Source organism: Astatotilapia calliptera, chromosome 12, assembly GCF_964374335.1.
Source record: "Astatotilapia calliptera chromosome 12, fAstCal68.1, whole genome shotgun sequence".
NCBI lineage: Eukaryota > Metazoa > Chordata > Actinopteri > Cichliformes > Cichlidae > Astatotilapia > Astatotilapia calliptera.
In genome coordinates this window covers 20,143,315-20,170,738 of record NC_137433.1, presented here as the reverse complement: position 1 = coordinate 20,170,738, position 27,424 = coordinate 20,143,315, and the positions used below count along the sequence as shown (strand labels likewise).

Here is a 27,424-nt window from a genome sequence, read left to right as displayed (position 1 = left end):
CAGATCTCAGTGGTTAAAAAGAAAAGCATGCTGGATATCTATGCAGATATGGACCGGGTAATGTGTTAGTAATAAAAGGATACCAAATCATTACATAAAGTCAAACAACCAAAACCAAATGATACTCAGAAGTTTTTATGACAATCAAAGGATTTCATCCTGAAACCTAATGGCAGACAGGGTGCTGGTGCCTAGCCTGCAGAGGTCTGTGCATCCTTCTGTGAATACGCCTCTTCAGACCATCACTGACAGCCGTAGTGAATTTAATTAAAGTAACTCTATGAAATAAGCTTGCACCATTGAGTCTTACGTACATGGCTTAGGTAAAAGAGAATCTCTCAGTTTAGGGTTATGTAGGGACAGATCCGAATAGAATATAAAATCGCACTAAAGCTCGCTCAGTATTAAGAAAAGTATAAGATCTGTTTACAGTCAAACTTAAAGTCTGCCCGGCGACCAGGAAGGGTTTGTGGATGAGCAGAACATTGATCTAATTGGTTTCTGAGTCAGTGCATGTTCTCTGATGTGCAGACGAATGGCAGTATGAAAACAGCAGGCACTAGAGCAGCCTGGAAACCTGGAAGCTTTAAACAACCGGAAGTCATCAATGATACTTCTCCGCTGCACCACCAGAGGCCATCATAGCTCTGCTGTAAATGTTTCTACCTGCCCTAATTCATGCTCTTACAGTCCGAGATTGATTGATACTGATACTGACTATGTTTGGACGTATTCATGTAAAACCCAGATGCCCGATCCTTACAGTGGGAAGGTAAAACAGGACTGTTTGGTTGTTTGGCTCCATATATAAAATAACTGGCATAAATCCAGCTATTCAAACTTCAGTTGTCATTTTTATTTTAAATCAAGCATTCTTCGAGAACTTGGTGTACCTTGCATATCGATATACTGTGTGATACCGATTGAACTGAATAGGTCCCAAACTCGCAAATTATAGGTATGTTTTTGATTTTAGGGTAGTATAAAGAACACGTGAAATGCGGGTTTGACAGTGTACCCAGTTTGATAGGATTGAGGTTAATCAGGTCACATGACTGTAAAATCTGCATACCTACAGTGCTTGTGTTGAAGCTACTAGTGTTCCAGTTTGTTCTCTATACAGCAGTACTCATACCACAAATGAAAAGAAGCTTAAGTGTTTTAAACAAAACAGCTATCACTGCAAAGTTTTAGATTTGAAGTATTTCTGTGTTATACAGTCATGGTTAAAAATAAAATGCAGCTTCTGTCATTTTTGTGGTTTTATATATCAGAACATAATGAAAAATGATCCATCCATTACCAGGTCTAACAGTTAGACAAATGCAACTTCAGGTGAACACATGTCACACACTGTGTCATTATTTCCATCCATCCAACAAGCCCAAAGACACAAAAACTAAGTGCACCCAGTTGTTTAGTGGCTTGTAAAACCATTTTTGGCAGCGATTACATGTAGTAATTGTTTTCTGTATGACTTTGTCAGTGTCTCACATTATTGTGCAGGATTTTTGGCCCACTCTTCTACACAACGTTGCTTCATTCATTGAGGTTTGCGAGCTTTGACTGGCTCATGGTGTTGTTGGAATTGAGCTGTCAGACACATGACCAAACATTTGACTCTAGAATATTTTTGTATACTGAGGAGTTTATGGTCAACTGCAAAGTGCCTAGATCCTGAGGCTGGAGAATAAGCCCAAATCATCATTCCTCCACCACCGTGCTGATATTTAGTATGAGGTTTTTGTGCTGACACGCTGTGTTTGGGTTCACCAACATTTCTGCGGTGCATGTAGGAAAAACCTCTCCAAGTTGGTCACCTCTATAGGAGGGAAATTGTTCCAGAAGTCTCGTTGTTTTTTTCTTATGCAACTCTGTGAGTCATGCTGTCATGTCCTTTTTTAGACAAAAGAAGCTTTGTCATGGCAACCCTTTTAAACAAGTCAGACTCGTTCAGTCTTTTTCTAATTGCACAGTCATGAACTTTAACATACTAAGTAAGGCCTGTAGAATGTGAGATGTAGTTGCTCTGAGCATTGTAAGGCCTGACGCTAGGGTGAATTTGCTGGAACACCACTGCTGGGAAGGCTGCAAATTGTCTTGAATGTTTTTCACTTGTGAAAAATCTTTCTTTGATATATATATATATATATATATATATATATATATATATATATATATATATATATATATATATATATATATATGTCTTGAATGTTTTTCACTTGTGAAAAATCTTTCTTTTATATATATATATATATATATATATATATATATATATGTCTTGAATGTTTTTCACTTGTGAAAAATCTTTCTTTTATATATATATATATATATGGAAATTTCCATATATATATATATATATATATATATATATATATATATATATATATATATATATATATATATGGAAATTTCCATATATATATATATATATGGAAATTTCCATATATATATATATATATGGAAATGGCCTTGTAACCCTCCCCAGATTGATGGGCAGCAACAATTGTTTCACTAAGTTCACTTCTGATCTCTTTCTGGGCGTTGTGTTAACACACATCTGAAAAAGCTTTTATAGAGGCAGTTGATACGCTCAACCTAGATGCTTTTTACCCTCCCGATGTCTATGGAAGCACTGAGGTTGCACTTATTTGTTTCACACACTGCTTTTGCATTTTGGCTTATTAAATTATGTAAAAATTTAAGACCCAGGTGGGCCAGGTGACTTTTTTTTTGTTGATGTTTTGATACATAAAGTGCAATCAAAGCATCTCATTCTGTTTACTCAACATATGCACAGATGCAGACCAAAGATGACTATCAGGTCACATGACCACATATGTTTCATTTATTTAAAAGGTTATCTGATCTTTCAAAAGCACAGCAACCTTGTGACCAATGACGCCCAACTGAGGACAAGGAGAGGCTGATGCAGTCACCGGATCAGCGTTACACAAGTTCAATCAGCACTTCGAAACATTACATAACTCACGAGAAAACATTAGATAAACTCTGATCTCTTGTATGATCTATGAATGCGGAAATGTGAGTGACGTGTGCAACACAACGAACTGATCAGAAGTCTATCAAGCAGACACGTTCAAACTATTGCTAATTATCCAAACTTCTGTTCTTTAATACCTGCATCTATTTGTTTTTCTTCTCAGTTGCTCTTTTCTGAAGAATTTGTGACTGCTACTGTTTTTATGTTTAACAAGTGAGCCTTATCCTCTCACAAATATCTCTTTATTGTCATTGTATATGTACAATGAATTTGTGAGTGTTCCACAGCAACTGTGCAGGAATAAAATATAAATAGTAATACAGAAGGAATAAATAGCAAACCACAGGAATATATACAAAATTATATGTATATGTACAAAACAATAGGAATATACACAAAACAAGGGGAATATACACAAAACAATAGAAAAGGCACACATTAAAAGGAAAGGGTTGCGAAGTGCTTGGAATTAGTGCGAAGAAATGACTTGATCTGAATGGACACATGCAGGTGGTGCAGGTGCTGCTGTGCCTTCTTTACCAGGGCCATGGTGTTGCCATGATGCCATGAGGAGTTCTTTCATTTTGCGGACGTTTAGCTTCAGGCCATTTTCTGAGCACCAGCAGGACAAATTCTCTACCTCCACCTTGTATGCTGTCTCATCTCCATCAGAGATGGGCCCAACTACGATGGTGTCATCGGCATACTTGAAGGTGGTGTTGGTTGGTTGGATTGGTGTACAGTCATATGTGTGCAGGGCAAACTGCAGGGGGCTGAGAATGCAGCCCTGTGAGGATCCAGTGCTGAGTGACAGTTGGTGAGGAAATCAAAGCAGCAGAGATGCTGAAAGTTGCTGAAAGCTTTTGAGAATGTAAAATGTCATCAACCGGGGATGCAGGTGCTGCAGGTCCTCATTCAGTGAGACAATGGCAAAGACTCGTCATCTAATGTGGGTGTTTGTCTAAACTGCCATTTTTGGTGTCAGATCACTGCTGAATAATGGCGATATGTTGTTTTTCATGAAGAACTGTACATGTGAAGCTTTATGTTGGTATCTGGGGACTTTCATTGACAATTATGTAACTATGCCGCTCTTCATATCAGTCTAAATTGATGTGTTTCTAAATGGCAAATTAGCACATTTAATAAGGTAGAGTAACAGAGACAAAACTATTTTAGATTTCACTCAGTCACTAGGTAGAGCTTGCTAGTACTGGATTGAACCCCATTTTCAGATTCAGATAACTTTATTAATCCCAAAGAAAGGCAATTTGCTTGGAGGTTACCTGCACAACTTACTCACACAATCTAGAGTCCTTAGACACCAAGCAATAACTACTGTAGCATGTCAAGGCAAAGCTCAACAAACAATAATGTTTAAAAAAGAATAAAAATTAACAATACAATAATTAAATAGAATAACAAAAACTAAAATTGAACAAAGAAGGTGTTATAGCCGAGGGAATGAAGGAGTTTTAGCATTTCTTTGTTCTACACTAGAGTACAAGGAAGCAGTGATCTGAGAGCAGCTTCCTGAACTCAGATGACACACATGGTCAGGATGCAATAATAATGTGTTTTTATGAGAAGGTGTTAGCAGATGCTGTGGGAGGTTTTACCCTGAACAGGCAGATGAAATAAAATGTTAAAAGCCTTTCAATAAACTGCACAATAAAAATGACAGAACTGCTTTAATCAAAGATAGCATAGATTCAACAGGGAGCATTCCTTTTAAGACTTTGGCCCATATTAAGATGATACCATCACATAGTTGCTGCAGATTGGTCAGCTGCACATTCATAATGGGAATATCCTGTTCCACCACATCCCTAAGGTGCTCAGTTGGAATGATATAATCAGCCATCAGGAGATTGGTGAACTGTAGGGCTATGGGTTTAAAAACAATCCTCATTTGGTATCCAAAAGGGATCCAATTTGTGCCAAGAAACGATGGCACAAATTGTGTGAATGTGTGTGTGAATGGGTGAATGACTGGATGTAGTATAAAGCGCTTTGGGGTCCTTAGGAACTGAGTAAAGCGCTATACAAATGCAGGCCATTTACCATCGCACCACCATCAGCAGCCTGAACTGTTGATACAAAGCAGCATGGATTCATGCTTTCATGTTGTTTACACTAAATTGTGACCCTGCCAGCTGAATGTTGCAACAGCAACACCTGGTGTGGTCTTCTGCTGCTCTAGCCCATCTGCTTCAGAATTTGACATTCAGAGATGCTCTTCTGCGTACTTGGTTTTATCTGACTTACTTTTTCCTTCTGATCAGCTCAAACCAGTCTTGCCATTCATCTCTGACCTCTGGCATAAAAAGAGAGAACTGCCACTCAGTGTATATTTTCTCTTTTTTTAGGCCATTCTCTGTAAAACCCACAGGTGGCTGGGTAGATCAGCAGTTTCTGAATTACTGAATTACAGTCTAGCAGCAACAACTATGCCATGTTCAAAGTCACTTAAATCACCTTTCTTCTTCTTTTTGTTGCTTATTTTGAACATCGGCAGATCATCTTGACCATGTCTAAATGCCTGCATGCAGATGCTGCTACATAATCGGGTGACTAGATATTTTCTTCAAATTGCAGCTGAACAGGCGTACCTAATAATGTGGTGTAAAGATTCTGTTTTGGTAAGCAAATACATTTTTGTGCATGCCATGTTAACAGTACATTAAAATAAAAAGATTTTAATGTTCAGATCATGCCGTGCAATTACACTGACAAACACTCATTTGTCATCTAAAAGACACCCGGAAATGTTGTGGAAATATTCAGTAGATCAGATGAGCAAGAGCAGTCATTTCAGATCACAGTAATCATGTTCCACATCAGATAAAATTATGTAATTACAAAGTCACGAGGGCTGTTTTTCAAAACCCGCATCACAAACACGCTCAGTCACCTCTAGATAGTTTCACTTTATGTAGAGTAACTCATTCCAGTAGTAGTTACTTTTGCAAAATCTTTAGACAAAAGCGAAGAAAAAAAAGACAAACAAACAACTGTTAAAATACTACGCCGATTGAGACTGCACAAGATTTTTTTTAAAGTGACAGTGCGATCACGCCATGATGTAAAACATTACTTTGAAATCACAAATATTTAACAGAAAACAATCCAGTCAAATCTTCCTGAGATGGTTTTGTTCGTCTCATATTTGGCTCCACTGAATTTGAGATAAGGGACTTGGCACTTTTGTTATCAGTGTTCTGGACCGACTGCTGAAAGGATCCGAGTAGGCATACATGCCTACAGCTATCTGATGTTTTTTTAAGAACTATCTTTATTTTTGATCTCACATTCTTGGCTCGAGGAAGAACGCACCAGAAGCTTCTAGAAAGGTTAAAGTTACATAATCTCAGGTTAAACGAAAGCACACCCTCAATAAATTGCAGGGTTTTGCTATCAAAACAAAAATAATACTACAAAAGTACAATTAAATTAAAAAAAAATGTAATTAGGTAAATACAATCTCAAGCAAGTGTAAACACAGGAGTGGTATAGCCTTACTACTTCCATAGGAATTAAGAAGGTTAAGTAGCAGACAGTTTATTCTTTTAGAAAAAGGCTGTTTTGGAAGGGTTGCCATGAGAACGCATTTTCTCTCTAAAAAGAAATCTCATCATCACAGAACCATGTCCTTTGGACAGATGAGACCGTGTTTGGTGAAGACGAAACGCACCATATCTGCAACTATCAAGCATGGATCTGGAGACCTTGGACATGGTCACCTTGGAGTTGACCATGAGCTCCTCTTCCTATCAAAGTATTCCAGAGTCAAATGCAAGGTCATTTGTCTGACAGCTGAAGCTTAAGACTTGCCAAGGACCAGGTTATTTTTCTCATATTCTGATATGTAAAACTTTAGAAATAACTGAAGGCATACTTCTCTTTACCTTGACTGTAGTTTGAAATACTACTTAGATTTTGCGACCTTACTCATAAAAAGTGTCGTAAAAGTGATCCATGGTGGTAAATAACTTCCTCATTGGAAGTTATTTACCACCATGGATCAGTCCACCTTTTTCTGTTATATTTTGCAGCTGACTTTTCCCCTCCCCCTTTTTCCCCTCATAAGGACATTAATAAACCACCTTCAATTAGTCTAGTCTTAATAGTGTCAGGAAATTAATAATTTACTTATTTATTGCTTTGACTGGCCCAACCAGCAATCCTACATGGGTTCTGCATTAACAGATTTGCATTAATAGACATTTTACCAGGGTTATAACCAGTTGCACCAGTACCTCTGTCATTTAAATCACGTGTAAGTGCAACATGCTGCGTCCTCAGATCAATGGAGATTTTACTGTCCAAGTACAACAGTCCAACACAGGAACTGCAAGCTTCATTAAGCTCTGGAATGCTTAAAGCTCATTATGTAACCCAATTACATAAGCAGACACGAGATAACAGCAAATCCACAAATCTGCCGTGAACCCTGGAGATCAGCGTAGCCTTTACTTGCTCTGAAACTAACATTAATGTGGATATTTAACTTAAACCTAGATAACTCCATTAAACTTTAAGAGAGCAGAGGAAGTGCTTTGTGATAAGAGAGTAGTTCTTATCACGAAACGCTGGAGTACAGTTCAAACTGATCAAACACACTACTCTAAAAAGCTGAACTCCAACAACTGTTGTATGAAAAACAGCTTTTTTATGTCTGCATAGATTTTCAGTCATCTAGATCATTGTAGTCTTAACAGCTTGAAATGAAGGTGGGTGAACTTCTTTACATTATATTAAAAAAGGAGAAAAATAACTAAGAAGTCCTTCTTTTTAACAGCTTCGTTACTTGACCAATGTATTTAGCCAGTTGGGGATTGACCGATGCAAAACCTGAGTATATTTGATGTGACTTTAGGGCGTTTTTGTCTGTTTTTATTAAGCACTGAATGAAACACACACACACACACACACACACACACACACACACACCAGGTTTTTAGTTTAAAAAAAGGTCTTTTAAATATATAAAACCACACATATTTGTATAAACATTGCAAAGAACCACCAGAATATTGAAACATACATTATCTCTGAATGAAATTTACCGCATATTTACTCATACATTACTCATACATAAATCTAGCTTTAAAGATAATCAGTGAGCGTGACCTCGATCAAATCATTTTCCGTGTTTCTTTCATCTCCAGGTCCCTCGGCTGTCTAAGGTACTTCAACTTCCGTCAAGTCATTTTTAACCTCTTGAGCCTCATTTTCTGTTTTCCCTTGCTCCATTCTTTCTAGCTCTATCTTAAGTTGCTCTTTCTCGTTTATTATCACTTCTTCCTCAACAGCTCTCTGCTGCTCCTCTCTCTCTTTCCTCTCTTTTTCAGCCTTTTCCATCTTTTCCTGCTTCTTCAGCTTCCAGAAGAATCTCAGGTTTTTCTCAGGGTACGTCACTTTGACCAGTGGCAGCTTAAAGATTCTTTCGGTCCCCGTGGTTAAGAGAAGGAAAGTCAGGGCAGACAGGCAGAAAGGCCAGGTGCAGGCTGGAAGACCAAACTGTGGATTTAAAAAAAAAAAAAAAAACAGTTGTGAAACATATTTTAATGTTTTTTTAACAGTTTTTATAAAAATAGGAGTGAGAATAAAATGTACTTACCCTGGACATGATGTTGGCGATGGCTGAGCCAAGGTATGCACAGAAAAAAGCTGCAGAGGAGGAGGGAAAAATTGTTTGATGTAAATGATAAAGTGTGATTACAAATAACTGCCTTTGTTTGGTAAGGTTGCACATGGTTGCTTGTCATTTGGCCTTATTTTGTAGATAAGAGAATGCATTTTTGTAATTTTTTTTACTCACCACATGTGATAGCAAGCAGATGCACTTGCCAGGTGAGAGCATAAAACATTCCTCCAATAGCAATGCAGGCTAACACACAGTTGTACCCCCAGAGGCCAAAGTAAATGTCTCCAAACGGAGCCGCCAGGGCCAGACCTGCAAAATATTTCGTTACTGTTACCAGAGAAGAGTTCACCCAAAGATTGGTTTATCTTAGTAAATTAAAACCCTCCTGATCAGAACAAGTTTTACATGGCATGTCCTTTTTTTTACAATATCGGATGCCTGGTTAGACACTGTGACATCCTCTCACCTGAAACCATTCCCACTGCAGATCCCAGGACAGCATGAGCACAGGTGATGGGGGAGGAGATAAAGAGGGAGATGATGAAGATGCCTCCAGTCCAAGGGTTGTCACAGCCATAGACCTGGCCTATTCCTACTGGCACTGACATGAAGAGCTGAAAGTGTACAGGCAGAAATGTAAAGCCCGCTTTATTGGATGTGCAGCTGTATTTAACTTGTGAACAACTTAAAGTTGCATATATAGTTAACAACATAGGTCCACATTATTTTAACTTGTTAGCTGAAAGCATGTGCTAAAACCTCGGCTACAAGACCATGACTTCTGAAGTTAAAAAGGCTGCGAAATCTGCATGTTATCATTTCCTTTCAGCTACCTTTGCTACGTCAAGCTCAGCCCACGTGATGTTGGGCAGCTCCGAGCGTGGCTGAATGAGGACTTGAGGGAAGTAGTTGTTGTAGTAGCCGGTGGCGACCATGTGGAGACACACCAGGATGTTAAAGGGCAGGGTGAAAACAGGAAGATCCCAACGACTGTTGATAGATGCCAGGGCGCTGGACACAATGGGGCTGGACATGAAAAGGCATCACATCAGAAATCTGCTCCACATTTAACTCACATTTACAAAATAACCCAAGTACATCTATGTTCAATCCCACCAGTCTGCGCTAATGTTAAAATCACGGAAAGGCAGCGTAAATAACACCTGTATTGTTCTTCTGGAAAAACCTTGGGTCCTGGCCTTCATACCGCCCACCAAAATATTGTTGTAGATGGAGCACACCCTGACAGGAACACCCTCTCACTGCAGAACAATGCACCCCACTGCATTATAGAAACTACTCAGGAATGCTTTGAAGAGTTTGACAAAGATTTTGCACTTTGATCAAACGTGATGCCCTGGAACAAGCCCGATCCATAATACCAGGGAGTGCTCTTAATATCCCAGTGCTAAATACTACAGGAGGCACCCAGACATCCTGTAGTTTTATTGTTATGACTCATCGATGTAGATCAATCATTCTTTTTACACATTTCCAGCTTTTAGGAGCAGAGATGACAGATCTGTATATGACTGATATGGTCTCTTTTGTCTACTTAACTACAGCAAATAATTTGTATTATTTATTTATTCATTCATTTGTTTGCTTTTATTACAATGTCTCAGAACAATACGTAACCTATTATGACACAGAAAATGACAACTGATGGCATTCATGATTCGTGACTGGCTTATCTACTTTTCTTTATCTACCTTTCACTTTTTATGATGCAAACCTAGTGCACAGTTTCACCATTTCTCGGTCTTACCACATCATGGACATAAAGATGTTCGGCAGAAGAAGCCACCAGTACCAGTTTCCTGCGTTAGAGAACACGGCCATCAGCAGACCCACCAGTATCCCGTTGTAGCCGTACAGCCCTGCAGCTATTGCACCCCTGAAGGAAAGTTTTTTGAATCAATTTTTTTTTCTAGCTCAAGCCAAATGATAAATTTTCTTTTACTGCCAAGCAGATAATCATCAAGAATGACTTCTCGGCCCGCCTTCTGGCATTAAGACTGACAGTATTTAAAGATAGCATCAGTTAGGGGGGGAAAAAAAACACCTCAGTGCTCACACCTGTTCTGTTGCAATAGGAGAGCGGAAATGGTTGCAAAGAGCGTGCCCACAAAGCCATTTAGGGCCCACCAGTAGTTCTGCAGGATGAGGCCGGCAAAAATGACAAGGCCACTCAGGGGGTTGTTGACAAACATCACCTGGGCCGCGCCGCGCAAGACCCAATCCAGCAGCCGCAGCAGGAAGAACTGCTCTGAAAGATGCGACAGTGAGAGATATTTGACTGCCAGCAAACACTTCACATCTTCAAAGGCTGTGAAAGGGTTACTAACATAATCATCTTCTTCTATGCAAACTCTCACATGTATGGAGGGAAATAGTTACACATTGTCTGTAGTTACACATTAAACTCGATAGTGCTGCTTGTCTCAAGGGCACATTTTCAAGTTCCCGTCATGATTTTTGCCACTGCTGGGGAATACTGTCATACATGGAATTTCATGGTAGTGCTTTATTGATGTTTTCTGATTTAAGTACTTCAGTTATGCCAGTTGGTATTTTTCACTATTTTAGAAGCTAACTGGGTAATCCTACCAGTTTCAACACCCACACGCTGATTAACTGACTCATGCACGCTCCTATGAAAAGGCGGCATTAGCAGTGAGAAAGTTTTCTACAAAATAGCATGACCAAATTTTTTTTTACTTAACACAACTATCTTATGTCCCAGATTGTTATACCACCTGCACTGTTGGCAAAACTACTTTCTATTTAGTTCCAAACTTTAAATTTGAAGTAAGCTGCTGATGTTAACCTACTTTCCATCCATTTTCCAAACACCTCCATGTCTCCAGAGAAGTAGGACACTCCTTTGAGGAAACGGGCCCTGGCTTTCTGCAGGGCTGTTGCTCCTGCAGGTTGCACTCGGTCCTCTTGCCTGTCCTCCTGGGAGTTCCCATTCTGAGATGGTAAGTAAGGGTGTGCCATCAGGGGCTGGAGCTCCTGCAGTCAGCAGCATGTTCAGTAATTAATTTCAGAATTACAGTTTGAGTCATGATAAGTTGAGGTGAAATATGAATATTGACTAACAGTGAAGGTGGTGGCAGAAACACTGGAGGACAGCACGTCAGAACTGGAGCTGCTGGTAATCTTCTGAACTTCCTGACAGTGCAGAGATGTAGCTGTTACTCAGGAGCAAACACACTCTTCCTCCATTTATATATAACAAGGTACACCATAGGTATACATACTGACCACTCGTGAATGTGTTTTGTTTTTCAGTATGATTACTGTTGTATTGGTGGCGGTCACGTTTCTGTGCTTCAAAGTCATTCTACATCATTATTAAGTGTGGCCTTTGAAATATCCCCTGAGGGACAATAAATGATTAATTACTGTGTCTGTACCTTTGTTCTATCAAAACATGTAAAAAAAGAAAAATGCAATCTCATATCTTAGGAAATTTTAATATATATCAATGCCTTCTTTCCTTACATGCTCGATTAAATGCAGCCCTTTTAACCCTTTATTTTAAATTTGTATTTAAACTTGAGTGTTACTGGAGGGGATTACAATACTTTTTTTTGCAGTGTCTTTACTTTTGTGTCAAGGTCCTGAGTCTGACGACTCAGTGTTTTGTGTTTCTTTATGCTTTTGTTTATCCTGAGTATGTATTCTGTTATGATTTACAGTTTGTTAGGTTTCTGTTCTTTGCTTACCCTGGTCCCACTTCTGTGTTCTGTCTGTTTATGGCGTCACACTGTCTGTTTGTGAATCTGTCTGTTTAGTTCGTTCAGTGTCTTGTCTGGTTCTGTGTCTGAGTTTCCTGTTTTATTCTGAAGGTCCCTGTCTCGTGTGAGTGTGTTCAGTTTACGCTTCCCCTGTCCCGTCACCTCTGACTTCTTCCAGGTGTGTTGTCCTCCTGTCTCTCATCCCCTGATTACTGCTGTGTGTATTTAAGCCCTGTGTGTTCTCCTGCCTGTTGCTGGTTCGTCTGTGTTCCACGGTGTCCTGTTCCGCGTCTGCCTCACTCCCTGTTTCGTGTGTTCTCAGGTTTATTTAGTTTTTTCCAGTTTAGGTTTGTTTAGTCCCTTGTCATCCCTCACTGCCTCTTTGCCACTACACCACCCTGTAAATAAACATCACTCGAATCATCAGTCATTGCCTGCATTTTGGGTTCTCCTTTCCTCCAACACCACACAGCCCGCCTCAGCAGCCGTGACAGTAAGAACACCTGTTCTGACAAACCATCCTACTTTGGCAAAACGTCCTACCGTAAGTAGTTTACGCACATTTCTGCTGTCACAGAGTAATTCTAGCACCAATTTAAGTAGGTATGATGGGTTGCCACTTAACTTTGCCCATCAGAGTATGCTTGTAGCTCATATGCATACAGCCAGAATGGTTTGCCACTTCATTTTGCCCGTCAGAGTATGTGTGTAGCTGTTATTAACAACGGTAGGATGATTTGCCACTGAATTTCGTGTTGTGCGCGTGCGCATGCGCAGAAACAACAGGTAGGATGGTTTGCCAGGTAGGATGGATTCCCAGAACACCTGGCACAATGGACCCAGCAGCATTCAACCTGCCCGAGGAGCTCCGGGAGGATATTATTTATTCTGTGGACAGTTTAATTAATTTATGGCTGGAGCATGAGGAGAAGAGATTCCGCCAAGCCATAACTAATCGATTGCAGCGACTGGTTTCCGGTCTTACCTGGCTGTTCAGCTCACTCCACCCACTTGTTCAGAATTTCTTTCTGAACGAGCTGCACCTTCACCCCCCTACCGCTCGTCTGCTCAGCCCAACTGAGGATATGCGGTCCGGATTGCCGGATATGGAGTTACCTGGCCCGTTGGAGCAATCTCCGAGGAGGAAGCAACGTTCGCGTCGTAGGTAGGGATGGGTACCGGTTCTGACACAAATGGTAGTAACCAGACCGAAAAGCAGCGCACATTTCAGTGCTTTTTTTTTTTCCCTGAGATGTCATACAGTTTGGATTCCAGCCAATCATTTTACCTTCGCGAGCGTAGTAGGCGGGCCCAGGTACGTACGTTCTTTTAGAGCAGAGCTAAAGATTAAAAATGCCCAAGACAAAGTGGTCAAAGTCTGGCTGTACTTCACAGCAAAAGATTCAAACTCAGCAGCCTGCAATAAGTGCTTTAAGGTGATACTGTGCAAAGGAGGTAACTCCTCGAATCTGATGAAACACCTGGCGACATATAGCATTTTGTTAAAAGCCGAGAAATGCGCCGTATTTGATAACTTGCTGCGAGACCTCACACTGCGCACGTCTACTGCGCGTGGGTTGCCTGTTATCTGACCTGGAGTTAGCAACATCCCCCAAAAACCCGAAGAGTAGAGTCCTGGCCCCTAGCCCTGCCAGTCTAGCACAAATGATGACCGATGATGATCGCAGCAGCAGCCGTTCTTCTCTGCGTGAGTAGCTTAATGTTGTTCGTGTGTAATTTACGTTGAGTAGGCTAACCACGTTATTACATTAATGCATGTAAGGTGAACTAGCAAACAGTCGTAGTTACATGCTGCTGACTTCTTGTTTGATGGCAGGTACTCCCTTCACCCTGGCCAAAAAGGCTAAGATGGCCAAAGAAAAAGAGGGAAACGGCTAAACATGAGAGGTTTTTGGATAAAGTTTTTTTTTTTTTTTTTTCCCATGGTTGAAGCACTGCTTCCAGCCAAGAGTGATGCCATAAATCCCCTATAGCTGTGGAAAAGGCTAACATTGTTATCTTTTTACAAAAAACAGCTAAACATAAGAGGTTTTTGGACCAATTTTGTGTTCTCCATTCTTTAAGCACCGGTTCGAGCACCGTTTCAAAAGTACCGGTTTGGTACTGGTATCAGATAAAACCTAAACGATACCCATCCCTAGTCATAGGCGCCTCACCCCACAGCCGGATGGTGGGACCTCAGAACTGCCGGCTGTGGTGAGTGAGAAAGACACTCTTTCTGTTTCACCAGACTTTGGGACTGTTAATTCTGGGGCTGTGTTTATTCTGTTAGCCGCCCGGCCTGAAGCCCAGTCGCCACCTCCACCACATTCAGCCTCACTACCCATAGCTCAGTTACAGTCACAGCCAGACTTACTACAGACTATGCTACAGTCCATAGCCCAGTCTGTAGCTCAGTTGGCAGAAGATCGATAGTATCGATCCCAAGTCGGGATCGGTATCGGATCGATACTAGCCTGGTTAGATCGATTCTTTACTTGGAGTTCTGCTTGTTTGCTATGCTGTGCTTTCGGCAAAAACGAAACAGCCAGGTCGCTGGACTCGCCGCTCCTGTGTCAGCGGAGAGCAGGCACACTTTGCTTCCCCTCCCCTCCCCCCCCTTATGTTTCGGTGTTGCGCTGACACGTCACGTGACTTAGACACTTTGGGGGTTATTAAGTTTACATATTAAATATATTTTTACCAATTGTTTTTGTTGTTGAGAATTTTAATTGTAATTTTTGTATTATAGTTTATCAACAGTATTTGTTTTAATTTGTTTACTGGTTTGCCTGCACTTAAGATTAACAAAAAAGAGGGGAAAAAAAAAAAAGAGCGCCACCACGGCAGACCCCATGGCATTTTCATGCTTCGCCGCATCATTTATTCTTACAATAATCACACGGTTGCTGTAACAGTACATTCAATGGCTGCAGCTCTCCCGCTGGCAGCCGTACACATCAACACCAAAAACAACAACAGCACAAGCAGCGCACAGGTTTTAAGCCGGTGAGGCATGATTGTAGATGCAGTGAAGGTGAGTCCATCTCATCTGCAGCAGCATCACAGACCACGGCCCGCCACAATAATAAAGCATTTTTTATTTAATTATAAATAAATTATTTCTCCTAATTATGTCCTGGGTTTTAAGTAATTAATAATACAAAAGGAAAAATCACAAAAAACACTTAAAGGCATGAAAATTAATTGCAATTTAGCAATTCAATGAGGCATCCACTTTATTTATTGAAAAGTATCGGTATTGGTATCGGCAATACTGGCCCGAATTTACTTGGTATCAGATCGATACCAAAATATGCAGTATCACACACCACTACTGGCCAGATCTGAGACTGTGATGCACTCCAGGGCCTCCCCAGAGGCTGGGTTTCAGCCCCCAGCTGACTCTGGACCCCTGGAACTTAGAAGCCAGCTGAGGACTGCACCCGGCTGTCGCTGCCTGAGCAGAGTCAATGCTCCGCGCAGCTGCAGTCTGCTATGTGTTTGCCAGAGGCCCGTGTGCCTGCTGGTTCTGATCTGTTCCTGCCAGGGGACCCGAGGAGCCCGTCCAGCCTCCTGCTGACTGTCATGGTCCTGAGTCTGACGACTCAGTGTTTTGTGTTTCTTTATGCTTTTGTTTATCCTGAGTATGTATTCTGTTATGATTTACAGTTTGTTAGGTTTCTGTTCTGTGCTTACCCTGGTCTCACTTCTGTGTTCTGTTTATGGTGTCACTCTGTCTGTTTAGTTAGTTCAGTGTCTGGTTCTGTGTCTGAGTTTCCTGTTTTATTCTGAAGGTCCCTGTCTCGTGTGAGTGTGTTCAGTTTACGCTTCCCCTGTCCCGTCACCTCTGACTTCTTCCAGGTGTGTTGTCCTCCTGTCTCTCATCCCCTGATTACTGCTGTGTGTATTTAAGCCCTGTGTGTTCTCCTGCCTGTTGCCGGTTCGTCTGTGTTCCACGGTGTCCTGTTCCGCGTCTGCCTCACTCCCTGTTTCGTGTGTTCTCAGGTTTATTTAGTTTTTTCCAGTTTAGGTTTGTTTAGTTCCTTGTCATCCCTCACTGCCTCTTTGCCACTACACCACCCTGTAAATAAACATCACTCGAATCATCAGTCATCACCTGCATTTTGGGTTCTCCTTTCCTCCAACACCACATGGCTCGCCTCAGCAGCCGTGACATTTTGTTACTTTTTACCACATGATTCGTTGTTCTTTTGGCAATAAAAGTGCCTTTACATTGCTATATTTCACATTCTGTTCAAGAGTTTGTGATCAATTTTGTCTTATAATTAATGAAATGGACTGAGCTAACACTAGACCTCTAATCTTCCACAGATATTTGTTAATCTCATAAAGAAAAATCATTAACTGCCCTGCTGGACTTCCAGAGGCTTTGCTAAACACCAGTGCCCCTACCTTTGTGCAGTTCGGTCCAGGCATTTGTCCCAGAAAAGGCAGAGGCAGAGACGGCTCCCAGCTTCTCTAGAGCTGCTCTAGAGATCCTTCAGCTGAAGGCTTTTATACTGTAGTTACAGGCTCTAAAGAAAACTCCACCTCATCTCTCCCTCACATCCACCTCTTCATCTCACGTGCATCCTCTGCAGGAATCATTGGAATTCAGCAGTGATAGTCACCGCCTCACTCATATCTTCCTGGACATGCTTAAAAACAGTCCTCAATTCCAAAGGAAGAAAAACTCTGTAACATTTCCACAATAAAAAAACAAAACTGTTTTAAGTCACAGTACTCCACCTTCCTGAATGACTGGCAATGGGCCATAACACACATAAGAGATCATTCTGTTAAAAGTTAAGTTAAAAAACAAGAGTTTGTAATGTAAAGTAATTTAAGGATAAGCACAGCACGACTCCCACTGTGCTTGAATTGATTAAGTTTAATCTGCTACACTTTAGCGCCGTCACTGCACTGTAAAAACTGTGATTGGGGTTAATTAGAATCTAATAGGAGAGTAATAGTAATTATTACTCAGTAAAAACGTGTATGAGTAGTTTTAATCAAATCTAAGCAAAATTCAACAATTTTGAGATGTTCAGTTATTTAAATTTACACAGTTTTGTTTGGGGTAAATTCAGCAATGGTTTGTTGAGTAGATTTAAAAAAAATGTTTGAGTACTAAAAAAATTTAAGAAATCTAATAGATTTAACTGATGAAAGCATTTTCATTTTAATCATTGTACACTTCCGCCCATAATCCTTTGTGCCACGTGCAGGACACACGCGCTTCATGAGTGGACGTCTCCATTTTGTCAGAGGTAAGACTTCTTAATTTGTTCAAATATAAGACACGGTTTAAACAATAACGTATATCGGTTTTGAGTAAAGGTTTTAAACAGTATGATACGTCGAAATTTTATTAATAATCATCACTGTAATGATAGTATCGTATTTTTACACAAATGGCAGTTAGTGGACTGCTAGCACAAGGTCACTTTCCAAGCCTTCACGACTGTGTTACTGAACAGCTTTAACTAACCACATGTTTTACCGTATTAAAAAATATCAACGGTATATTCCGATGAGTTTTAACGTCTTTCATCCACGTTTAAAAGTTCATGAAAAGGTTTTGCGGTCAGTTGTGAGTGATTTTGTCAGCCACAGTCAGTTTTTCGAACTCCAGTTTCCAATAATGGCGGCCGCTACTAAGTTTTAAAATTACTCTTAGTAATCTTTCTGGGTCACAAAATAAACTTTTAACATATTTTCAGGCGCGAAAGTAGCTGTGTAAACATCAAATATCTGCTCGGTTTATCAAGATATCGCATGTTTGCAAAAGTGCTTCGACGTTTTCGGAGCATCTGCTACCCACCAGCTCGATAGCAAGCCGGGAGCTCGAGTGTCACTGAAGCCGCTGAGAACGGCACAACTCCCCGCACATCATTTTCAGATCACCGCGGGGTTTCGCTACTCAGTTTAAACGTAATGTATAAGTCACTTAGACAACCTAAAAATGTTATTGTTTGGTTTTTTTCAGTGTTTTATTTGTTCGTGAGTAAATCGGTTTGGCTGAGATTAAAGTTATTAGATTAGATTAGATAAAATAAAACTTTATTAATCCCCCAGGTGGGTTCCTCCTTGGTTTTTACACAGCTGACTAAACGTCAAAAATGATAATGTTGCTTTCCTTTCAGGTAATGGAAGATCCCTCAACTTAAATTCACCTGATCAGCATGGGATTGAAGTTGCAGGCTATCATAGCCAAGGTATTTTCCACAGACATTTCAGCTTGGAATTTTATTTAAAGAATTTTTTTGTCAAATTTCATTTGCATGGTGCACAGCTCCACTAATTTGTTTGCATGTTTTTGTCAGTGCAAGAGGACGCCAGGACGTCACTGATATAATTAACAACACAATTATGGGTTTCATGTTTTGTATTTTAAATACATGTCTATTCTTAGTAAAAAAAACAAACAAAAAACAAACAAAAAAACACAAGTACAGGTATTGCTGGGTTTTTGTTTTGTCCCAAGAAGGAAAAAGCCTTTCTGACGAACATAAACTAAATTAGATAAAAAAACTAAATGACTAAATTAATGTAATTTACTAAAACGACACATTTAAAGATTGAACCTGTCAAGCATGTTGACAATACCTTTGTGTTGACTGTCAGCACCCAGGCATGTGCATTAACATCAGCTAATTATCGCACATAATGCTCCATGTGATGATAATTTGATATTTAACAGTTTTTTTTAATACTGCCAATTCTCACAGTTTTGTCTTAATAAATGGTCACTTATCTGATGGTAATTTTTGGAATTCTTGCTCATTTTCAGTCACCAAGCAATCCTAGCAATAACATAACCAGAAATCTGGTTATTCAGTGCTTGATGGTGTACCTTGGGGAGTCCATTGATCAACTGATCAAAGAGTACAGTGTAAGTGTTGAAGTAGAAACATTATTCTGTTTTTGTTATTCATATGTGTTTGTCAAGTTTCAAATAATTTGAGGCATTATCATGTTTTATTTGTCATTCAGCTACAGGATGTGTCCAGGAAATATTTCATGTGTGCAACTACAGTCAGAAAACCCATGTGTTTGTTGTTTCAGGATGCTGATGAGGATGGTGTGTCACAAGATCTTTTCTGAACAGAGGATGAAAATCTACAAAATCAAGGCTGTTGGATCTGAGGAGGATGACATTGGCATTGTGCTGGAGGGTGTGAGAGTTATGCCTGCTCTGGGCAATTTTCCAAGAGCATGCGCAATGCTGGTTGGATTGACATATGCAGTCGATCTTGCCTATCCCAAAGAGCTAAAATACACCTTGGAAGTATTCCAGAAACTTTTCCTTGAACTGGATTGTGCTAAGCTCTCACCAAAAGTGAACAACCTCAAGAACAAGTTATTGGCTTAAACGAGGACTCTGAAAGAATGAAAGGGAAGTAAGCTCACTGAAAACCTTTGGTTTGTCTTTGTTAGATGCAGCTATCTTTTCAGTTTTTAAGTTAATTTCATCTTATTCATATCTTACCCAAATGACCTGCAATGTGTCAGGCTGTATTTGTGCTCTTCATTTTAATTTTGTTTTTTATTACCTACAAGTTTCTTAGGAATATTCTGTTTGAAAGGCAGCAAATTGGAGGAATCACTAGTGAAGCTTTTCTTTGTTTATAGTGTATGTTACTATAAAACATTGGTTTAAAACAACTTTAAAATTTAACAGAAGTGCAGTCCTGTAGCTGTAGAAATGTTACTTCCTCTTACATGTGTCTTAGATTTTCTCAGGTTAAACATCCAAATTGGGATAAAAGGTTGATTTACATTATTGATATTCCATGTACATGAGCGTAAAAAACCTTTGTTCTACAGTTATATTGAGTGATTCAATTTAACAAAAGATTGACAAACTAAAGTTTTTGTTTGTCAATCATAAATAAGTAACAGAGATAAAGGAAACGGTAAAGGATATTCAAATTTCAGGTTCATGTTGATATTACAGTCTAAAGATTAATTTCTTTTTTACAAAACTGGTTTACATTCATTTTATGTTGCTGTTGCTCTGTACACAAAGCTGTGTGATAAACTGTTTATGACACTAAAACAAATTTACAGCAGAGGAATGTATTTAGGAGATCAGGAGATTGTTGATGAGAATTCAGTGTATACGAGCAGAAAAATGTTATATTATAAATTACTGTGTTTTATTTTCCACAATAAAACAAATTACTGTTTTGATGTTTTCTTTGTGAAATTGATTCATTTTACTCAGAAAATAAGTAAAATTCATTTCATTTTCTCTTATTATTCAGTCATTATTTTTAAGGTTTATTTGGAAAATTATTGAATCCAATTTGAGTTTTACTGAAAAAACAAGATTTCATTTCTTTGTAATGGATATTTTAGGAAGTTTTTACTAAACCTTTGCCAGATAGTTAGTAAATTCAAAGTAATTTTTCTCAGAGACTTATTTCATATCAATTATTTTTTTTGGTAAAGTTGGGCAATTTCAACCTTCAGTTTGAGATTTTGACCCTAAATCCAACACATATTTACAGTTTAATTCTATTAATATCTACTTTTGTTTTCTATTTGAATTTAATTAACATTTTCTCTACATTTTACATAAATCTTTTGAAATTAAAATCTACTTAATTATTTCAAGTGTCACTTTGTTGCCATAACTTTTTTAAGTAACCTCTAGTCACAGTTTTTACAGTGTGCGTATCCAAGTAGCATTACTACAACCAGCTGACACACATACACTTAAAGATGAATGATGGAACTGAAGATCGGTTTGTTTGTTTGTTCCTTCAGCATTTATTTTGTCATTAAACACAATTATGATGTAATTGCAGAGATGATTAGCAGCCCTGATTGCCGCCGCAGAGTTTTACGCATTGCTGGAGATGAAAGACGAGTTTGAAGATGAGGGCATGAATGAACAACAAACAGGTTTGGTAAAATATTTTGGTCAAAACAGAACACACTAGAACTTTCCAGGAATGGTTATTCAAATGCTCGTTTGGTACTTTTTTCTGATATAGGCTAATCTTCTAATCTAATGCCAAAAACAACAACAACAACAAAAAAACCTGAAACTCTGGCCAGTCCACCCACAGCTGCTTCTACTATTTCCCACCATGTTAAAGTAGCTCAATGTTTTTCCAGCTCTGAGCTCATTGAGTTTACTCAGACTAAATGTTCATATTGAATGAGTAAGGTGACATTACAGGAATCTGTGTCAGCAGTAGACAGATCACCCTGTTCTCCATCAGTATCTCATCTGTCGTTTCAGGACCTGTTATTGCATGTACTGTAACGGCTTCAGTGGGCTGTGACAAGCAGGTCAGCATGATTTCAGATTTACAGGACAGTCGACTTGTGGTACACGTGTTTATGTATAGGGAAAAAAACGCACAACTTAGGGACCAGGGCCCTGTTTCAGGAAGCCGATTTAGTGCCAAGTCTGACTAAGTATACCCTGAGTTAACGAAAACTCTGGTTTTTCGGTTTCACAAAGCGAGTTCAGCTGAAGCCTGAGTGAGTCACTATGACGACACACTCCGTGAAGCTAACCTGCCCCCTAACAGGTTTACTACAACTAACCCTGACTGTCCTCGCCTCTTTGTCGGAAACCTGACAGTAGGAAGTGTCAGACATGGCGTGTCCCTTCCTTGAAGAGCCAGTAGATCTTGAAGCCCAAATACTCCGCAGAGCTCTCCGCCGGGAGAGAGTGATCAGAGCGCGTATGGACATTTTATCATTACCTGATGATTTCCTGTGCGAACGTTACCGTTTCTCAGCACAATCAACAAGTTATTTGGATAACATCCTCAGGCCATATATTGCGCATGTGACACATCGCGGACATGCGCTCAGTCCATTACATATTCTTTGTACCGCACTCCGTTTCTTTGCAAACGGGAGCTTTCTGTACAATATTGGTGACGCTGAGCACGTTTCCAAGGCTACCGTCTGTCGGGCAGTCAGGAATGTTACAGTTGCACTGAAACGTCTCCTGTACTGGTTTGTGGTGTTCCCCGGTCATAGACCCACAAGATTTATCAAAGAGGGATGCCACAAAATTGCAGGTATCAGGATGACCAAAACTTAATTTATGATGTGGTGATGCTTGGACTACTACATAAATATTACATTTATTTTCAGGGTTCCCAGGCGTGATTGGCTGTACAGATGGCACTCACATTCCAATCATTGCTCCTTCAGTAAATGAAGGAGACTATGTGAACAGGAAGTCTTTCCACAGCATTAATGTACAGGTACATAGTTCCCTGTAGCATTTCAAACTAACAAATTATTTCATTATAGTAATGGATGCTAATTTGTGTTCTCTGCACTGTGAAGATCATATGTGATGCTGCCAACATTATCACAAATGTGGAAGCCAAGTGGCCAGGCTCTGTCCATGACTCACAAATATTCCGTGAATGTACACTGAGCACAAAATTTGGACATGGTGAGTTGAAAATACTTTAAAATATATAAAGACCAATTGCTTCAGGGACATTTGAACTGAAGTGTATCCTTCTGTCTTAGGAGAGTTCACTGGCTACTTGCTTGGTGATAGGGGTTATCCATGTTTACCCTATTTGCTTACCCCTTACCCTGACCCTGAACCGGGCCCACAGCAGCGATATAATCTGGCTAATTGCAGGACAAGAGCCAGAATTGAAATGACTATCGGAATGCTTAAGGCCCGGTTCCAGTGCCTGCAAAGACTCAGGGTCACCCCAGAAAGGGCATGTGACATTATTGTGGCATGTGTGATTCTTCACAACATTGCCACAATTAGAGGAGAACACTGTCCTTCTGAACCAAACATCAGCAGTGATCCAAACCATGAACATCCTGACCCTCCCACGGACATACAAGATGGAAGCGCAGTCAGAGACACCATATGTCACAATCATTTCTTTTGACCCATCACCTCAACATGTTGAAAGACGAATAAACAGATTTTCTGTTCAACTGGCTTTATTGGTCGCCTGTATTTCCTGTACACAAAGTATTAAAAGATGTAAACCTCATAAAGTGTCTCTGTTGCTTCCTCCTCTGTAACAGCTGTCAATGTTTCTTCATTATTTTCCTGCAGTAAAGAAATAAACAACATTGCTGTTCTACTGTAAACTCATATAATCTGTGGAGTATTACTCACAACTGCATGTTGGTCTGGCTCAACAGGAGGCTGCACCAGATGCAGTACACCACCACCATCAACTGATAGAATATGAGGTTTATACAGGTCACTTATAACTTACAAGGGACCAAATGGCAATTAACAAACATATAGCACTCAGCTTACACTTCATTGTCATTATGCTCTCAAAGACAACCAAGACTGAGGGAAGGCAAAATCAGTAGGAAAATAACTTCACTACAAACAAATTCATTATGGTGAAGAGTTTATCAAATGAATGAGCAGCACTGCAAAGGTGACTGTGAAGAAAGGATGTACGCACATCATGTATTATTTTGAATTCACCCCCTATGTAGGCACTTGTGTCTTGCGGGGTTATTGACTCAGAGGATGTCCCCACAGAGATGCCTTCGGCCACAGGGCGCCCACTGTTTTGGCTGAGGGCCAACTGCTCAGCCTCTGTGAGTGGTGGTGGTGGAGGACCCCCACCTGTTTTTCGGGCCTCCGCTTTTTTTCTGTTGGCTATAACGGGTCACATTTGATCATACAGAGTAAGCAAATATGTACTTGTAATGTGCTCAGATAATTTCAATAAGTGCTTACAGAAAGAAAATTAATGTAGCCTCTAACTGCAATTGATTTACATCGGACAAACAGACCAAGCACTATGGCTCATAATACAATTACACCTTACCTGTTTGGACTATATTTTTATATTTCATTTTTACTTGCTGCCAGGAACGTTTGGGGCCTGTTGGGTTCCACCTGCGCTCACATCACATCACAACATAAAATGTATAAAATAACAAATAAAATAACATATGATAAAATAACGTGTTAAATGGGTGGAAATCCCTAGATCAATGTTTATATTAACACTCACGCATTGACTCTGTCGGCTTTGTTTTGCCATGCATGCTCCCTTTCTTTTGCAGCTGAGGCTGTGTTACCTTTTTTTCTGCAAAATTTGCATATTATCAGCATATGCTGCCATCAGAATTTCGGCCTCAAGCGCTGTAAAATACATTGACCGCGCCTTCTTTCCCTCCGTCTCCATGGTGACTCGCTTACTCTGTGCTCCGCTTATCAGGGCTTTATGTATCCTCGTGTGCGCGCTTCACTTGGGGTTAAAGCAACTCCGCGTTGATTGAACTAATTGTTATCAGCCTTTCTGAAACCGAATATTCCGAGTTGGACAGTTCGGGGTTACTCAACCCTGAGAATCGTTTTTCACTCTAAGTTTTCTAAACCGGCTTCCTGAAATAGGGCCCAGGCGCCAATTCAAAATGTAATGGTAATCTATCTTTGTCACTCGATAATGGAAACCTAAACTAAAACTAAAACTGAACTCGAAAGATATTAAAGTGTCAAAATTTGCGGATGGAGCATTTGGGAATGGCCGCGCCATAGAGAGTCTCTGACCCCCGTCGACCCTACATTAGTTTTAAAACGAAGTAAACGCTCCCAAATAATATATTTCCTCACTGCGGTGACTTGCTAGATCAGTGTCCTCGAATTTATTGAGAGACATGGCCACAGGAACTAAGAAGAAGAGCGTGCAAACCCGAATCTCCACGGTGGCGGCGGGGGAAAGTAATGCTAGCAGTGCCAAGGTTAGCCCTGCTAGCCAAGAAGAAGGGCCAAAGATGGATATAAGCGGCCTGTTTGCCGAAATGACTAAGCTTGGAACTATCCTAACTAGTGTTGCGGCCGATGTATCTCACATCAAGTCAGACGTGGGCGAATTTAAAAACGCTATGAGTGCAATCCAAATACGGATGACCGAAGATGAGGGCCGCATTTCAGATGTGGAAGACAAAATGAGGAGCATAACAGAAGATAATGGCAAAAACGCTAAAAAGCTTGAACAACTTTGGGCCCAAGTAGACGACCAGGAAAACAGAAACCGCAGAAAGAATGTTCGGCTTATCAGTCTGGAAGAGGGCCTGGAAAGTGGTGGCAGCATAAATGATTATCCATCCATCCATTCGCTTCCGCTTATCCTTTTCAGGGTCGCGGGGGGCGCTGGAGCCTATCCCAGCTGTCATAGGGCGAGAGGCGGGGTACACCCTGGACAAGTCGCCAGTCTGTCGCAGGGCCAACACACAGGGACAGACAACCATTCGCACTCACATTCATTCGCACATTCACATTTAGTGACAATTTGGATTATCCAATTAACCTATCCCCACAAGCTGCATGTCTTTGGACGGTGGGAGGAAGCCGGAGTACCCGGAGGGAACCCACGCAAACACGGGGAGAACATGCAAACTCCACACAGAAAGACCCCGGCCTGATGTTGGAATTGAACTCAGGACCTTCTTGCTGTACGGCAACAGTGCTAACCACCGTGCCACCGTGCTGCCTCATAAATGATTATGTGATGAATATACTCGCGGATGGCCTAGGTCTACGAGGGGAGGAATATGAGCTGGAAAGATGCCACAGAAGTACGAGACCACGGCCGAGACCTGGTCAGCCACCTCGAATCGTGCTGGTGAGATTTCTCCGTTACACTGCACGACAAAAAGTTCTCATGACCGCTAAGCAGAAGAAAGGAATACTGTGGGAGAACTGCCGCTTGTCATTTTATGAAGATATGACCGCGGAGCGAGCGGCGCTGAGGAAGCTTTTCTCCCCAGTAATGAAGAAGCTATGGCAGCATCAGATAAAGCACACCCTGGCACATCCAGCAAAACTTCGATTAACATGGAAAGGCCAACAGAAGAGCTTTGACAGCGTTGAGGCGGCAGAGAAATTCGTGCGTGAGAACTTTAAGGGGTTAGTAAGCTAAATTATGTGTATGGGAGCGCATCGTTAATAATTTCATAAGATGGGGCGGGCTCCCTGGGGTGTCGACGGGACAGCAGGAGGACAGCAGTTCACTGTCCACGGGACCATCACGGACCAGAGACGGTTTTGCCCACGGGGCTTTTGCTCTGTCATGTTCCTTTTTTAGACGGCGCTATTTCTTTTGTTATGTTCGTTGTTTTTTATTTTTTTGGTAGAGATTCTATAGGTGAGGTACTGTTCTTGTTTAAACTTATGTTCTGGTTCAAGCAGGGTTATCAGCACAGGTTAAATGGTTATGGGTTGTAAGATATAAGGCTTATAGATACCTTAACATGGCATAGTCATGGGGAATGTGGACGTTAATATTGTGTCATGGAATATAAATGGCTGTGGCACACCAGTCAAAAGAAAAAAAGTGCTTAGCTACCTCAAGTCTCATAATGCTTGTTAAGAGATATATTCTAAAACACTTCTTCAGCAGAGAATCAGAGAGGAGAAACACACAGGTTTTCTTGCTAGCAAGGGCAGTCACCAGAGTGCTCGCACGAGAGAGTGAGGGCTCAGAGACTCGCGGCCCTGAGACTGCCCTGGTCTTTATTTATACATCAGTGGGTGTTTGTTCCTTACATTGGAATGTGGAGGTGCATATGTATGTGTGTGTGTGTGTGTGTGTGTGTGTGTGTGTGTGTGTGTGTGTGTGTGTGTGTGTGTGTGTCAGAGTGTGACCCCATAAACGACTTCCCTAAACCTGCTGGTCTGGAAAATCCAACAGTTCATCTATATGTAAAAAAGGCACTTAGACTAAAACTGACATAGCTACGTTAATCCTACCGTAAAACAATAAAAGAGGGTACAACCTTTCCCATGCTCCCAGGATGTGGGTGTGAATGCCAGAGCACTCTGGAATGCACACAAAGCCTTTGCAGACTGTTAAGGATCGCACATCCTATCACTACCATATGCAAATTTATATTATTAAAAGATTATACTGACTACTAAGTACAATTTTCTATTGACATTCCCTCCTGTTGTCAGTATAACTTTTAGTGAGATATCAGTATGTAACACCTTGTACATTTTCTGTCACATCGTCATTAATCACACAA

At 40.5% G+C, this 27,424-nt stretch overlaps 1 protein-coding gene and 2 long non-coding RNA genes across 4 annotated transcripts; 2 read left to right on the top strand and 1 right to left on the bottom strand.

The window, feature by feature from the left end:
• Nucleotides 1-7,964: 7,964 nt before the first annotated feature.
• slc14a2 (solute carrier family 14 member 2) lies at nt 7,965-16,949 on the bottom strand. 2 transcript variants are annotated; one of them, XM_026187776.2, is made up of 10 exons: nt 16,820-16,906; nt 11,763-11,834; nt 11,492-11,675; nt 10,737-10,926; nt 10,426-10,554; nt 9,491-9,683; nt 9,124-9,271; nt 8,832-8,966; nt 8,631-8,680; nt 7,965-8,530 (listed from the first exon to the last, which is right to left on the bottom strand). In XM_026187776.2, exons 1-10 carry the CDS (start codon nt 16,841-16,843, stop codon nt 8,192-8,194), a joined length of 1,464 nt encoding a protein of 487 aa, XP_026043561.1. In that variant the 5' UTR covers nt 16,844-16,906; the 3' UTR covers nt 7,965-8,191. The 2 variants fall into 2 exon arrangements, with proteins under 2 accessions (XP_026043561.1, XP_080165294.1); XM_080309168.1 differs by lacking the exon at nt 11,763-11,834 and having other exon boundaries at nt 16,820-16,949.
• Nucleotides 16,950-17,589: 640 nt separating this feature from the next.
• LOC113035241 (uncharacterized) lies at nt 17,590-19,997 on the top strand. The gene is made up of 4 exons (XR_013912651.1): nt 17,590-17,676; nt 18,553-18,624; nt 19,200-19,301; nt 19,475-19,997. It is a non-coding gene; the product is annotated as an uncharacterized LOC113035241 (long non-coding RNA).
• Nucleotides 19,998-22,520: 2,523 nt separating this feature from the next.
• LOC113033391 (uncharacterized) lies at nt 22,521-23,419 on the top strand. Its single transcript, XR_013912652.1, has 3 exons — nt 22,521-22,647; nt 22,733-22,844; nt 22,925-23,419. It is a non-coding gene; the product is annotated as an uncharacterized LOC113033391 (long non-coding RNA).
• Nucleotides 23,420-27,424: the final 4,005 nt, after the last annotated feature.